The 15,455-nt window shown below is 50.3% G+C and overlaps 1 protein-coding gene across 1 annotated transcript in view; it reads right to left on the reverse strand.

Annotated features, from left to right (window-relative positions):
* Positions 1-15,455, reverse strand: part of ITGB5 (integrin subunit beta 5) — a 64,278-nt gene that overhangs the window by 19,700 nt on the left and 29,123 nt on the right. The window contains exons 7-10 of the mRNA XM_052792486.1: positions 15,153-15,248; positions 14,019-14,108; positions 9,899-10,033; positions 5,731-6,160 (exon numbers count right to left, since the gene is read on the reverse strand). Of these exons, the coding sequence (XP_052648446.1) occupies positions 5,731-6,160; positions 9,899-10,033; positions 14,019-14,108; positions 15,153-15,248 (751 nt within the window). The remainder of the gene's footprint in view (positions 1-5,730; positions 6,161-9,898; positions 10,034-14,018; positions 14,109-15,152; positions 15,249-15,455) is intronic.

Raw genomic sequence — 15,455 nt, forward strand, 5'->3', positions numbered from 1 at the left:
TGTGTGGCTCATGGCAGCACAAGCACTTAGCAACAACCAAAGGATTATTTTTAACATCCACATTTTATATGGTCCTTTTGTCTCTCCCCTTCAGGTCCTTTTTTACTAGGCAGTGCTCAGATTTCACCTTTTTACACAAACTAAATACTCCCCCTCCAAATCCCCCAAATCAAAAACCTAAAGATAACAAGACTTGACATGAGTTAAAAGAAAATGTTGCAGTGATTGTGGTTTGGTTGCACAAACATTGTGGTTTAAGCTCCATTCCCTACCCTCTTTCTGCCTCAGGCCACCCTCTTTCCTCCTGGCAGGGGCCACATTTGCTTAATGCCACCCCCTCCTTGGCACCGCCACAGGCAGTGGGCACAGGCAAGCTCCGCTTCCTCCCCAAACCACGCTCAGCCCATCACCTGCACCTTGGAAGTTAATAAATCAACTACTACCCATTTCTGTCTTAACAGCAGCTTCTGGTAAAAGCTTACACATGAGGAATGAAGAGAATTAAGGCAAGAAAAGAACGTTAAAGCTGGATCTCACATTTGAGCCTTCAGATGTACACCAGTATCCTCTGTCCAGGCACTACCCCTGGGTGGGTGAATAATAATCACAAAAGTAAGCGTGGAAAAAAGCCTATTTCCATAAGAAGTGTCCATGGGCACAGTGATTTGTGTGGTAACAGGCCCCACCAGAAACCCCAGCGTGGAGACAGCAGTGGTGCCATCACACCCGAGCGCTGCTCTCCGAGCGCGGGGCTCTATTGCACAACCAGAAACTGCCGCGCTGGCACCGGAGCCATCGTCCCACCAGACCTCCTGCAAACACAGCGCTGTTAAACGCTGTTACAGCACTCGGGACAGGGAACGTCAAAAACAAATTGCAGAAGCAGGAGTGAGATTTCTAATTTGAGGCTGTGTTAAACAGAAAAGCCTTATCTCACTGGACCTTAGTGCAGGCTAAAACCTCACAGTGCTTCCCCATTTAATAAAACCAAGAAAGGGAAGCATTCAGAAATAAATACTGAGGACTTGTACATCCTCAGCAGTTTTTGAAGTGGTTTCTGCAGGGCAGCTGGAGCCGCATCGCACGTCAGCTTGGCTATTCTCTGTGAAACAAGCCACAGATTTTCAATGAGCTGTCACTTCCCAAATCCCATTTCAGAAGTGATTCTGGCACTTGCATGTATTTGCGAATTTGACACCCGATGCTTTATTGCCGACCCGAGCTTTTTGTGACACTGGAAGCCCTGTACCTGCAAACGAGGCCTGACTCCTGGCTCCTGCGCTCCGAGGCATCGCCATCTCACCATGCTTTAGCCAGCCATGATCTTGTCATCTTAACCAGTTATGATGCTCGCAGATGCTTAAGAGCTAGAGAGAAGTTGCAGGGCTCGATTTACAATTGCAAGGTGTTTATAAATCTGATTTATTGTCTAATTCTAAAAAAATGGAGAAGGGAAACCACAAAAGACCTGATCCCACAAAGCTGCACCAACATCAGCAGTCTGTGTGGTACTCAGGCAGTATGGATTTTCGGGATGAGATCCTTTGTGTTTTAGGGGTAGAAATGGCTTGCAGCGTGGTGGGTGCTCTTTACTTATGCCTTGGTAATGGTGTTCCTGTGCAAAACCACAGTCCCAGGCTGAAGAGCGCACAAACGACACCCACATGGAGCCAGGTAACAGCGGTGACAGTTAAGGGGAAATTTCTCTAGAGACACCAAAGTAAAGACGATGCTGTACTACTCTGCATCCCCTCCTCCAAGAAAAAAATAGGTCTGCAGCACTGAAGCTAATGAAGCTTGGCCTCTGGCGAGCCAGCCTCTCTTCATTAGAGGCAAACTTGTGATGCCCTCACCGGGGCCTCTCCTCCTTCTTGCCACCTAGTTTTATGGGACCTTCAGGAATGCAATTAGTGCCGAGATGTTTCCTCCTTTGTCAAACTGCCTGGCAGGCAGCCAAGGGGTTCAAAAGCCACTGGGCCGTGCAGCCAGCTGCCCCTTCCTGAGCTGGGCTGCAGGCGGGAGAGCTCTTTTCCCCTTTCCTGCAGCCACCCACATTTCAGAGTAGAGGCCAGAGCGATGTGCTGAACGTCTCAATGTAAGAGGGTAACTTCTCCGTCCAGAGAAAAACCGGGAACAAAGCATTCAGGGATTTGGGAAGCAATTGCCCGCTTTGTCAGAGCACGATGCTGTGGATAACCCAGTTGCATCTCTTTTGGAGGAAAAGAACACTTCTGCAAACCATCCCTGATGGCCCTTCCAGAAGCTGGATTAATGGTTTGAAACAGCTACGAGTTGTTAAGTGGACTCGGGGAGCAGCAGAACAAACGCCACTTATTAGTGACTAAGCAGCATTGACTAAGAGATGGATGCAACTTGAATCAACATTTATGACGTTATAAATGACTCCTTTTCCCGCCTGCCTCACAGATGCAGGAGGCACATTAAACTTCCCACTAACAGGAATTGAATTCTTGCTTCTCCTTTAGGTTATCTCCCACCCAAAATCTGCTTCTCCACTTCACACCGGGGGGGTGGGGGGAGGGGGGGTGGGGCTACAAAAGGACAGGAGCTGTATGCAGCACTGCCTGCAGTCATCTCTCCTCCAAACCCTGACAAAATGAGGTGCCGATATTTATAAATGGACCCAAGAATGAAAACACTTTTGCTGGCCAAAGGACTGAGTACCAAGAGACAAGAAGCTTAAAGTTCATTTCAGACTGTTTCAACCCTGCTGTGGCTTTCGCTGGGAATATGGGATGCCTGAGCGCAATCTGCTGCCCAGCCCTGTGTCATGGCAGTGACTCAATTGGGACAGCTTTGCTCCGGATCATAAAAGGAAGAAATGCCCAGGCTGGCTGGTGATGGGCTCACAGTGCCTCTGAGCTGAGGCATGCAAAAAGCAGGGCCACGTACATGCAAAGCAGTTTGCATGCATGGATTTTTGTTTCTCAGCTTGGAAAACTGTGCTTGCCTCCTCGTGCTCCCCCAAACCTCAGGCTGAGTTGGACTGGCTGCTTTCCCACCTGCTCTGTCGGGGATGGGTGCTCAGAGGTTCATTATACAGTCTTGTTCAACAGCTTGGGCAGGTGTAAATGCATTTAACAGGGGACACCATAGCCCATGTGCTAAAACTGAGGTTGGGTTCCTTTGGGGTGAAAAAGCTGTTCAAAATACAGTCATCAGAAATACACTGAGAGGCATTAAGTGCCTTCTACACTACCAGAAGACTCATACAATATAAACAAAGCCGTTGACAACAGTGATGAGTTCCCCTCATGGGTCCAAGCCAAGCAACTCCCAAACAAGGATGGAGACAACAACCATCTACAGCAAAGTGACAGCTCCCTCCATGCTGCTTTTTTCGGTTTCTGCATTTGCTAAAACCTGTTGGGTCTCCCCTCACAGTGGGATTCAGCCTGCAAGAGTGGTGGGCACCAGGATGCCAGAGCCTTTGCGGGACAAACACTGTGCCCAGGAAAAGACAGAGGGAGGGCAGGATGTCACTTCTCCCCCTTGCAGGAACAAAAGCAGTGACTGGACTCTACACGACCACCCTGAGGGACATCCTGCACCCAAACTCCCCTGGCTGCCAAGTCTACACATGCTGGTGGACTGAGATGTTCAGTGTCAAGCTAAACATATGGTCTTTTTCAAGAAGGCCTCATTTGTAGGAAGGAGAGAGCACACGTCTGGTGGAAGCCACCAGAGATGCTTGTGTAGCCAAGGGCTGGTTGTTAGGGGCAGCTTTGGGGACAGCCCCACTGTACAAGCTCTGACATTTTTGGTGGGCTGGTGAAGCCCCAAACCTCTTGGGCTGACCAAACCACCTTAAAATATTATGTCATTGGCATGGTGCTTGCTACAGCTCAGATTTAGCATTCTAACTGCTGGAATTTAAAAAAAGAAAAAGCCAACCAACCAACAGCAATAGAAATGCCAGGAGGCATAGGGAGAACCACCCCACCCCACGCAGCCATGCCAGACTCCATCCCACCCCTAGAGCAAAGAGGCCACTTGGCCTCAGCCCACCCTTTGTGTTCTTTCATAGCTATAAAAAGGGCTTTTAAATGACTTTAAAAAACTCTGGCAAATCCCAAACCAGCTATGCTGCTCTTCCTAGCACCAGAAGCCCTCCACAGGAACAGAAGAAAGCAGGTGCAACAGAAGACACATAGCTTGCTTTCCTGCAGAGTGGCAGAGCTCTGGCTCTCCTGATGAAAAGGAAATTTGAGCAAAGGAGTGTCCTTCTCTTGGAGTATCAACTGCTACACCAGTAAATTCCAACCCCTCTATAGTATCGCTGCCCTGCTTGCTATTAAATACACTCCTTTTGGGTGGGATTATGCTATCAAAGCAATATGGTCATAGGGAGAACCCCCAGGCAGTACTGCTCTTAATTACTTCACAGTTGAGTTTATTTTTGCCCCCACCTACTTTCAAATACCTTTTTCCTGCTTGCTCACCCTTCTTTCGGCTCCTGCATCAGCAGGGAGAGCCCCAGCCCTCCCGGTCCGGGGCAGTCACTGTGGAAGGTGGTACTGGCCTTTCTCACTGCTCTGCAGCAGGGAGCCCCAAGGCAAAGCCAAAAACCGGGGTATCGCCTGCCTCATCTTCAGCAGTGCCAAAACATCACTAGCCAGGCTACAGGAAAATAAGCGTGAACATCCTCTACTCACCTAACATTGTCTCAAACAGCCAGAAACTCGCAACCAAAAGGTGCCCCATCACTCACTGCCCAGCTCAGAAACACGCAGGGCAAGATAAACAGTGGGGAAAAACCCCACCACTTCCCTGGAGAAAATGTGAAAAACAGCTATTTTTCCAAGCTTACACTTGGTTTGGAAATTTTGCCCAAGATTTTCAGTCAAGGAAATATTTTACTTGCTTGAAAGCAGGCAAATTTTAAAGAGTAACCTTTTGCCCGGCTCCAACTGAGGGAATTATGTCCAAGGGCTGATCCAGGCAATTATGTGCAAGGTAAATTATGTGACCTCGGACTGACAAGGAATTAAAGCCAGTCTAGCAAACACAGCTAAATAACTCCTCTACCTTTGCTTAAGCAAAGCTGACCGACTACATCTTTCTCAGTGAACGACTTGTTTTCCCAGTGGGCAGAAAAATCTATACCTGAAATACCTTTAGGAATCTTTAACACAGATCTTCTCTAATAAGTAACAGACTGAAACACAACCTTTCCTTTCACCTGCGCTGCACCAGAGGATTACTTCAAATGCTTATCTTTAAAAAAAGACTGTTTCTGCCTACGCAGGGAAGGATGGCACATGTAGAAGAAATCCAACCAAAGACGACACCAAAAAGCTTCAGAGGATTCAAGCCTGTGCTGGTTTACTCTTTCCTAGGGATATACTTCAGTGTGCAAAAGATGTGCGTGGTTGCGTCAAAATAACGACACCAAAGCCAAGACTGTTCATCTCCGTAGGACCCGGGCAGAGGAGAAGCCTGCAAGGAGAGCGCCTTTCACTCTAATGCTGGAAACTCAGTTCTGATGGGGATAATGCAATTTTGCTCATTAGTGTGGATGCACTTAAACGTCTCCTTCCTTTTTTCCATAAAGAAAAGAAAGGGAGCACAGATCCCGCCAGAAAGAGGGCAGATTTGGGCAGGCGGGGCAGACGCAGCCTGCACGCACCAGCCCAGCAGCCTTCCCCGTTTCGGGGCGGATTCCCCACGCCCGCGAAGCGGAGGGTGCGAGGGAGGAAAGGCTCCTACCTGAGCAGAGGACTCCCTTGTACCTGGCGCAGGAGAAGTCGTCGCACTCGCAGAAGGGCCCGTAGATGTTTCCGAACTCGCTCTCGTAGCAGAGGCACTGGTTGCAGCTGCACTCCCCTCTCCCGCTGCAGAGGGGTTTGCCCTCCGCCTCCCGGCACATGGCGTGGTGCATGTCCCCGCTGGCACCCTCCTCGCACTCGCACCTGGCCCCCAGGTAGCCGGCGTCGCACTCGCACAGCCCGCAGGCATAGGTCCCGTTGCCGCTGCACTTGCCGCTGGCCGGCGCGGCGCGGCCGGTGCAGCCGCAGAGGCAGTTGTAGGTCACCGCCACCTCCAGCGTGTCCCGAAAGCCGGCGGGCTTGATGGTGAAGGCGTGGGAGGTGTCCTCGGCGGGGCAGCTCCGCGCCTCCACGGCCACCTCGAAGGAAACCTGGCGGGGGGACAGGTTGAGGTGTAAGTTAACACGCACGGCCCCAAAATGGCCATCAAGGGTGTCCTGGGAGGCAAGGCAGGAGGGAAGGGCAAGGGTCCCGAGGAAAAGCCATGGAGCAATTCCCCGGAGCGGGGCCACGCTCACCGCATTGAGCTTCGCTCCCAGGTGTGCAAAAAACCCCCAAACAATTGCATGTCTAGCAAGGGCATCTGCAGCTCAATGCACCAACATCTGCCGGTTCCAAGAGGCGTTTGGCATCCCTAACGCTTTAAAACTCTTCTGTCAGCCGTTAGCAGTAATTTTCCCCATCAGGGAGCACTGGTTTCTGTGAAGCGGGAAGGAACCTGCCTGTTCCCATGAAATAAACAGGGCAAAACTCTACCAAACAGGCTGGTATTCATGCTGTTAAAAATAATAAACTCTGTTGAAACCAAGCACTATCAAGGATCTAACAAACGTAGCACAAGGGCCCAAGGTGACTACAAGGTCACAGATTTAGAAGGTTTTATGGGAATCCTGATCTGCAAATAGAGATGTGCATCATTCACACAGTCCCAAGCTTTCAGCACGCTCCTAACTGGCCACTTTGATGGATGCTTCTATTAAGACTGGCTTCATGTCGTGGTTTAACCCGAGACGGTAACTAAGCACCACGCAGCCGCTCACTCACTCCCCCTCCTACCCAGTAGGATGGAGGAGAAAATCGGAAAAAAAGTAAAACTCGTGGGTTGAGATAAGAACAGTTTGGTAGAACAGAAAGGAAGAAACTAATAATGACTATAACAACAATAATAAAATGACAACAATAATAAAAGAATTGGAGTATACAAGCGATACACAATGCAATTGCTCACCACTTGCCAACCGATGCCCAGTTAGTTCCCAGCAGCAATCCCAGCCAACTCCCCCCAGTTTATATACTGGGCATGACGTCACATGGTCTGGAATACCCCTTTGGCCAGTTTGGGTCAGCTGCCCTGGCTGTGTCCCCTCCCAACTTCTTGTGCCCCTCCAGCCTTCTTGCTGGCTGGGCATGAGAAGCTGAAAAATCCTTGCCTTAGTCTAAACACTACTGAGCAACAACTGAAAACATCAGCGTGTTATCAACACTCTTCTCATACTGAACCTAAAACATAACACTATACCAGCTACTAGAAAGAAAACTAACTCTATCCCAGCTGAAACCAGGACACTTCAGAAGGGTTATACATCATTACATGGTTATACATCACCCCCCTATTCATTTTCTGTTGCTACAATCCAGTGTCAGGGATTTTCTCCTCGGGAAAACCAAGACCATCCTATGGCCGCTTGAATGGCCCCTAATTTAATCCTGCTGTTCGGTGGGGGTCTTGGTCCGGCCAGCACTGCCTGGAGCTGCTGGTTAGCAAAGAGGATTAACTTTATTCCAAGGAAACGAGCCCCTTTCCTAGCCATCAGGAGGGAATGATTTTTCTCTGGAGACATCTGGGGTCACCTCGAGCTCTCACTGCCTGCGCCATCCCACATGCCGAGGGGCGACGTGCAGACGGCGGCATAGCAGCCACCCCCAGCCGGGAGAGCTGCACCCCCAGGAAACCTCCCTTGACCCCCTCCCATTCCCAAGGCCTGAAGCAATTAGGCAACGAGCTCAAATTACAGAGCAGAAGGAGATCAGAAAGCAAGCTAAAGGGATCAGGGTAATCCTGCTCCCATTCACCCTCTGACACCCACGGCCCCAGGACTAAACGCTGGCAGATTAGGTGGACCCAGTGCCAGTGTTATCCTCTTTGGGGACACTTTCTTAGCAGGAGTCAAATCTTGATCCACGTGGAAGCAATGGAGCAGAGAGCAGCTGAACAAGAGGGGATGGAGGGACGGGACCCCACGATCCTGTGGCATGTCTGCCTGTGCAGGCACCTCGATACTTGGGTGCACCTAAAATGGGAGAGGTACCAGTGCTGGCTCCCTGCTGCACCCGCTGCCAAACCCCATTACGGCACAAGCTGCAGCAGCTGGGGCAACCCCCCTGCTCATGCCAAAGCCGGGAGCCCAGGATCAACCACCAGATTAACTCTGCTACGTCAGGGGCTCAGGCTTCGCTGTGGGAACAAGGAGGGCACATGCCTAGCTACAGGGATTGCTTTTACCCGTCCATCAGAGATCCAGTAAAGTCAGCTAAAAAAGAAGAGGCCACCTCCCTTTTTAACACTTTGCATGATCCTTATTTGGCCTGGTAAAAATCCAGCTACTGTTGACTCTTTCAAACTATTTTTATATGCCTCAGCGCTTAGAGCTCTGGTATGTTTGCAGAGTCACTCTTCTCAAATAAGGCAATCAGGCTGCTAACGAACCTGCACCCACGTCCTTGCAGACAGCAAAAGCCTGGAGAAGGGGAGGGGGTTCCCTGCTGGTCTGAGCCCTCTTGCCCCAGCACCACAGCCCAGCAACTCACTGATCTGCACCAGTATTCAATTTAAACAAGCAAAGTTTAGCTTCTCTGGTTTTTTTATAAAAAAGCACAGGATGGATTATGCTGTGTATACTGTTAACATTAAGGGGCAAACTATATTTTTAGCCTGTGCTGCCATCCAATAACCCTAGGAACTGAACACACGAGAGGAGGGTTGCTGCCTTTCTGGGCACTCTGTCTTTTTTGGCAATACCTCCGAAGTTAACCATGAACTCTTCACTCCGGGAAAAGACAGGTTTAGATTAGACTCATTGAATCATTTAGGTTGGAAAAGACCCTTAAGATCATCAAGTCCAACCGTTAAGCTAACACTGCCAAGTCCACCACTAAACCATGTCCCTAAGCGTCACAGCTACATGTCTTTTAAATACCTCCAGGGATGGTGATGCAACCACTTCCCTGGGCAGCCTGTTCCAATGCTTGACAACCCTTCCGATGAAGAAATTTTTCCTAATATCCAATCTAAACCTCCCCTGGTGCAACTTGAGGCTGTTTCCTCTTGTCCTATCACTTGTTACCCTTGGGAAAAGAGACCAGCACCCACCTCGCTACAACCTCCTTTCAGGTAGGTGTAGAGAGCGATGAGGTCTCCCCTCAGCCTCCTTTTCTCCAGGCTAAACAACCCCAGTTCCCTCAGCTGCTCCTCATAAGACTTGTGCCCCAGACCCTTCAGCAGCTTCATTGCTCTTCTTTGGATCACTTCAGCACCTCAAGGTCTTTCCTGTACTGAGGAGCCCAAAACTGAACACAGTATTTGAGGTGCAGCCTCACCAGTGCCAAGTACAGGGGGACAATCACTTCCCTGCTCCTGCTGGCCACACTATTTCTGATACAAGCCAGGATGCCAATACAAGCCAGGATTCTCAAACAATAACAAGAAAACCTTGAATATTCAATGGACCAGGAAAAGACCAGCAGACCACGGCAATAAAAATTTCACAGGTGAGAGCATGACGTGAATATCTGGGATTACAGGAAAAAAGAGCCCATTCTTGACTATTGTGTCCTGCTGCCTGATCAAGACCTTTTGGCTAAGGGTGCTGTAGACAAGATGACTGTATTTCCTCTTTCCTCACAGCTACCCTGGGCTGATCTATACCACCCAGAGTCAATTCTAGCAAAGCCACTCTCCGTGGCTTTATTGACATGGCATGGCGTCAGGAGAGCAGAGGAAGATGAGCAAAGCTGTATTTTATTGCCCAGGACCACTCATTGAGAGCGGTAAGCGGCTGCACGGAGGGTGAAACAGCCTCTCCAGGGGACACACTGAAAGGCAGACTCACCGTATCTCCTATTTTGAGATCCCCACACTTCCTGAGCCCAGGATAGGACAACCCATCCTGGCACGTGGCAGTGAAGGTCAAGCCAATGTCCTCAGGGCTGTCCCAGACTGTAAGCTCCACCTTGGACCGAATACTCTAGAAACACAATGGGAAAGCAAACCGTCAGGTTCCCAAAGGCAGGTGGGTTTCTTCTGCTTTAGTCTCTTCTGATGTTTCCAGAGGGTGGCTAGGACATCTCTGCACCTATATGAAAAAAAATCACCCTTGCACACACATTGACATTTGGGTTTGACTTAACCAGCCCAGGAGACTTCTGATGAATGCAACTAGACTTATGGGGAGTCTAGTTGCCTACAACCCCTGTGGGTGGCTTATGCCCTCTAGGACAAGTGTGATGACCACTGTAGCCTGCATTGAAAAGATACAGATGCACAAGAAAAAGAAAGAAGAAAACATTCTCGAGCACAAATGGAGCATCTCTGAGCTGAAGGTCAGAGCCTCCTGCGCACATCTGCACCTCCTCCTCCCCATAAACCAGCCCCTTAGCAAAGCGCAAAGTCTGATTCTCCACTGGCAGTCGTCCTGTGACGTCTGTCATACAGCATAGAGAAGGCGTAAAACTGCACTAACTCTGTCCTGCTTTCTTGACTTCACCTGGTCACAAAAATACATTTTCCCTCTTAGGAGAAAATGCCAAACAAAAAGTACTCTTTCAGATGTATCAGCTGGAAACACCACCATGGGAAAAAAGAAATGAAAAATCTCTTTCTTTATGAAACTTTTCAAAGTGAAAAACGTTTTCCATCAGCGAGGTTTTGGTTTGCTCTTACCCCCTTTCTTCTGCTTCTCATCTCTCCGCCCTGCTGCACGCACAGACTTTTTAAGTCAAAACAAAATGAAGTTTATAAGTATTAAGTCGGAATGAGGTTGTTTTGTTTAATTCTTCCAATGGCTGGAACTGATTTTTTTATGAGTGGTGTCCAAAAACCACAAAGGTTTTCAAAATGGAGCTTTTTGTACAAATACACTTATTTTCCAAGGCCAGCTTGCAGCTCCATCCCTCTCCCCCTTGTCGCCAGTCCTTACCAATGTGGCCAGATTAAGGAAAAGTGCTAATTCAGACCTCTTACCAGTACATGTGATAACAAAACCATGGTTCACACGCCAGCAAAGAGCTAACACTTTTGGGAACAGGCAGAAAATAAATGAGTTTTGGCTGGGTGAACCTAAACAGCCCTTGAGGAGAGAAAGGAATAATTTCCCATCTCTCTGCTGTAACGGAGGAGCCATTCGTGGGGTGGCAATTTGGACCATACAGAGCATCTATCGCTTGCAGGCTCAATGCCGTGCATGTTGGTAAAGCTGAACATACCGCTCTGCCCAAAATTATCCCATAGGAATTAGCTGTCACACTGATGATGCCCTCTCATCTTCCTGCCCAGAGCATCTCATCTGGGGCATGGCAGAAGACAGGACACCAGGCCAACCCTTGCTATGACCTTGCATGGGCCCTCCCAATGTTCTTACAGAGATGCCAAGGTCTCTTATTAGCCCTATATAATAATGCTATTAGCTTAATTGTAATGCTATTATTATTAGCCACTTTGCACCATTACACAGCAATACCTTCTCACAGCACCGCAGCCACCACTAAGGGCAACTGCAGATTTTGCTGCTGTGTTGTTTGGTGGCCCCTAAGCCTGCTGTGCCTTCAGGGACAAGCGGAGGACACTGGAGAGACCTAGAGGAAGGACCTGGCCCTGAGATGGAGCAATGTCTCTGCCTGAAATAAAGCTGTTTGCTGTAGCCTGGGGGAAATTCCAAGACTGGATCCTTTCAGTGTAAAAACAAGGAAATCCTGAACCGGCAGCAGCTCCAGGGATGGCTGATGTGAAGGCCACCCGCCATGGGAAACCCATCAGTAGTGTAATGAGAAACACATCTGAGACCTGCCTGGCTTGGGTTTAGAAAAGCAGTTTCTAAACCAGTGTCCCATTTTCTCCCTTTGGTCCAAACCTAGCTACTACGAGGCACAGCCCGCCAGGAGCCTTTCCATCTCCCAGGCGTGTTGAGATTTGGGGGAAAGGTTTTTTTTCTTAGGGCAGAGAAAAAAGCAGTGCCCCTTCTCTTTTGCTTCAGGCCCTGCCGGATGAGGGAGAGGTGACAGCACGCTGGGCAGAAGAAAAAGGGAGATGGAAGATGAAGAGAAGGGGGAAAGGGATCTTGGGGGTAACGTAAGCCCTGAGCAAGTCTGATGTACGCATTAGTGGAGGGAAGCAGACAAGAGAGGACCAGAGACGGCTGAAGCACTGAAGGGGAGAGTCTGAGCCCAGACCCAGAGCACCAACCACTGCCACCTCGCAGGAGGAGACGGTCCCTGTCGCAGGTGATGGGTTTCTCTAAGCACAGAGTTTCCTTTCTGTGAGGAATTAAAAAAGGTTCACTCCCACTTAGGAAACAGAAACTTTAGCCTTCTCCCTCAGTGAGAACTTCCTCCTTCATTTCACGAAAAAAACAAAGCTACCAAGAGGAGACGGGCTGGGCGGGTGCCAGGTTTCCCATGCCCGCAGCACAGGCAGGAGCTGCCAGCTCCCGGCAGCATGCCCGGGGGTCCCAGCCCGCACCCACCACCCAGCTGAACAGGCAAGAAACCAGCCCCAGTCTCAGCAGCGTATCATCCCCCACAGCTCCTTCCGCGGGGCACCATGGTCTCAGCATCCTAGTGGTTTCTAGCCAGCTACACTGGAAAGCTCACAAGCAAAGAGGAGAAAGAGGAGGGAGCAGAGGTGGGGGCATCAGGTCCCCAACAGTTTTCATCAGCTTGTATCTATCCACAAAGGCTTGAGGGGTGGTGAAATGGAGGCACGGATGCATGTTACAGCTGGGAAGCTGAGGCAAAGGGAGGTTTTCACATGATAGCGCTGAGACCACATGCAAAGTCAATGTGGAGTGAACGTTCATTTCTTTCTCCCCAGCCAAGCATCTCAGCCACAAGACCCTCTTTCCTCAAGGGGACAAACTGGGACAACTGGGCTTTTGTTTTGCAGTATGTCCAGGGCCTTGTTAGCAGCATTAGCTGCTCATTGCCTTTCTTCAAAGGGTGAAGCTTTGGGCAGCACTCTTCCCAAGGGCATAACCAAATGCTGCTTTAACCAAAGGCTGCTTTAAGTGCAGGGAGCTGGGGGGGAAGAAAAGATGAATGTTACAGGTCATGCAAAGCACAGCACAATCCTGCATGACCTCTGGATGTGTGAACTCCTCCAAAGAAGTCCTTCCTCGCTCCCTTGCACTAATGAGCGTAGTACTAAGAAGAGCTTGCAGCCATCAAAAGCTGTGTTCACAGGTCCCATGCATGAAGAACCCTACCTGAAGGCTGACCCATTATGGGGTCAGATCTCCATGCCCAGCACCAAAACAGCAATATGCTTCCAGGAGCACGAAGAGCCAACCCATAAGAATTCAGGGAGAAGTCAACAGAAATGTCAACAACTAACTACCCAACGAACATGCAATTTAGCTGCTTCTAATTGATCTGCTCCCCTGATCTCCATGGAGATGGACAACATCAGGTCAGCAGTACAACTGCAGGTCCTTTGTTGTCCTCCATGGGCCCCACTGCGGCAGGGCAGGCTGCCCTGGCAATGCCACATAGGCAGGGCTCCTTTGGGACCTAAGAGACATGGTGATGCTCATGGGTGCTGAGGACCAACTTGCGCTGCATGAAGACCAACGCAAGGATGTGACCTTAGCTGGAGCCTGGTCACATCCTCGGGAGGCCTCTGAACATCAGATAGCAAAGAAATAATCTATTTTACCTACTGGTAGGGTGCTCTGAGAGAGAGTTGTTTTAGATCGGGGCTGTATTTTGAGGGTAATTCTGCATACGAGAGCCGTGGGGTGAAAACTCTGCTGTGCTGCAGGCTCCCTTGGGTATCCCTGTGCTCCTTCTCCACCTCACACGCCTTGTTTCCCTTCCCAGGGCAGATGCCCCAGCTCCGGCAGCGTACAGAGGACCAGGGAGGGAGGCGGCCAAGCCGGGTGGAGCACGCTGGGGAGAGGCGAGCTGGCTGAGCTCTTGGCACTTTGCACGACAGCAGCTGCGGTATTAAAATGCACTTACGTTGTAGGCCTTGACGATCAGCTCGATGATATTCTTGGAGTCTTTGTGCAAAATCTCCACTGTCGTCCCAGGAATTAAGGCGGTAAAGTTCTTGGGGGAAAAAAAGAAAATCAAAGAAAATGTTGAGATGCAGAAAGGAAAGCAGAGCACGAGGAGGGACCGACCCCCTGCCAGGGACACCGGCCACACACCCTGCACCATCATCCAGTGGCGTACACGGAACAGTTTGGCTCCCGTTAACGTGGAGCTTTTGAAAGCAAAGCATTGCTAACAGGGCACGTTGAATGCTAAGCAAAGCTCATGGCCACGGGACGGGGACTAACGGACCCAGGTCTGCTGCCGGAGGGGGCAAGACCCAGCCACTGCGCACTGGCAAGAGCCGGCACCGCGGGGAGGGAGGTGCGGCTGCCCCATCTCGCCTCACGACCTGCGAGCATCCCCGGGAGAGGGGGTGGAGAACGAGCTCAGCCCTCCCGCTCTCCGTAGGCAAGCAGCAGCATCTCGACGGTAGCAACGCAGCTGCTTGTTGTTTTTCCTCGAGCCTCGAGAGCCAGAGCAGAGGTTTCCAAAAGCAACCCCGCCTGAAACACCTCCCCTGCATCCGCAGAGGAGCGAAACCCTGCCGGGCAGCTCCAGACACAGGCCGGCCCTTGCGACTCAGGTCACCTTTTCCTTTCGGAGGGGAGAGCGGGGATGGCGAGGGAGTTCAAACTATATGTGGCACGTCAGGGCCCTGGACTCCGTGATGGAAAAACACAGCTGGGCAGAAACACTGCGCGCGATTAGGTAATGGGATTAAGTCACAGCAGAATGGGTTGAACAGGTTTCTGCTCTCTCGCATGCTGCACAGCTGGCAGCCATCCGAACATCAAGATTAAGCTGGAGTCTATTTTAGGTCTTCGCATGCTCACTAACATATATATCTGTTTGCTGTAAGGAGCTTTAGTGCTTTTCACTGAAAGGACTCGCGGGAAGGGACGGCAGGCTGAGCTTCGCCTGCCCGCATCTGCCTGCCCCTGCCAGCCCCGCGGGCAGCACGTGGCCACGCGCACGCGCGCTTGCGGCTGCAGCAGGAAGATGCTTTCCAGAGGCGTTTAAATCTCCCCCCAGCCCGGGCGGCTCAGCAGCGCTTACCTTGTACAGGACGTAATGACTTTTTGTAACAGCGAAAATCAGGTGGATGTTGTTTTCAGCGAGTTTCTCCCCAAGAAGTGCTAGGGAAGGATAATCCTAGGGGCACAAAAAAAGGCAGAAAGACTAATGGGTAACACAGAAACAAAGACTAATTTCATTGCTCTTCTCCTCCCAACAGCAAAATTTGTTCCAGAAATGTGGCGTGTTTTGTTGCAGGATGAAGTCCCTGATGTACCAGCACAATCCCAACTGAAATAGTAGAAATTCTGTCATGCCTTAAATATTTCTGCTGCACCTTTCACT

Source organism: Harpia harpyja, chromosome 7 (genome assembly GCF_026419915.1).
Source record: "Harpia harpyja isolate bHarHar1 chromosome 7, bHarHar1 primary haplotype, whole genome shotgun sequence".
NCBI classification, from domain to species: Eukaryota; Metazoa; Chordata; class Aves; order Accipitriformes; family Accipitridae; genus Harpia; species Harpia harpyja.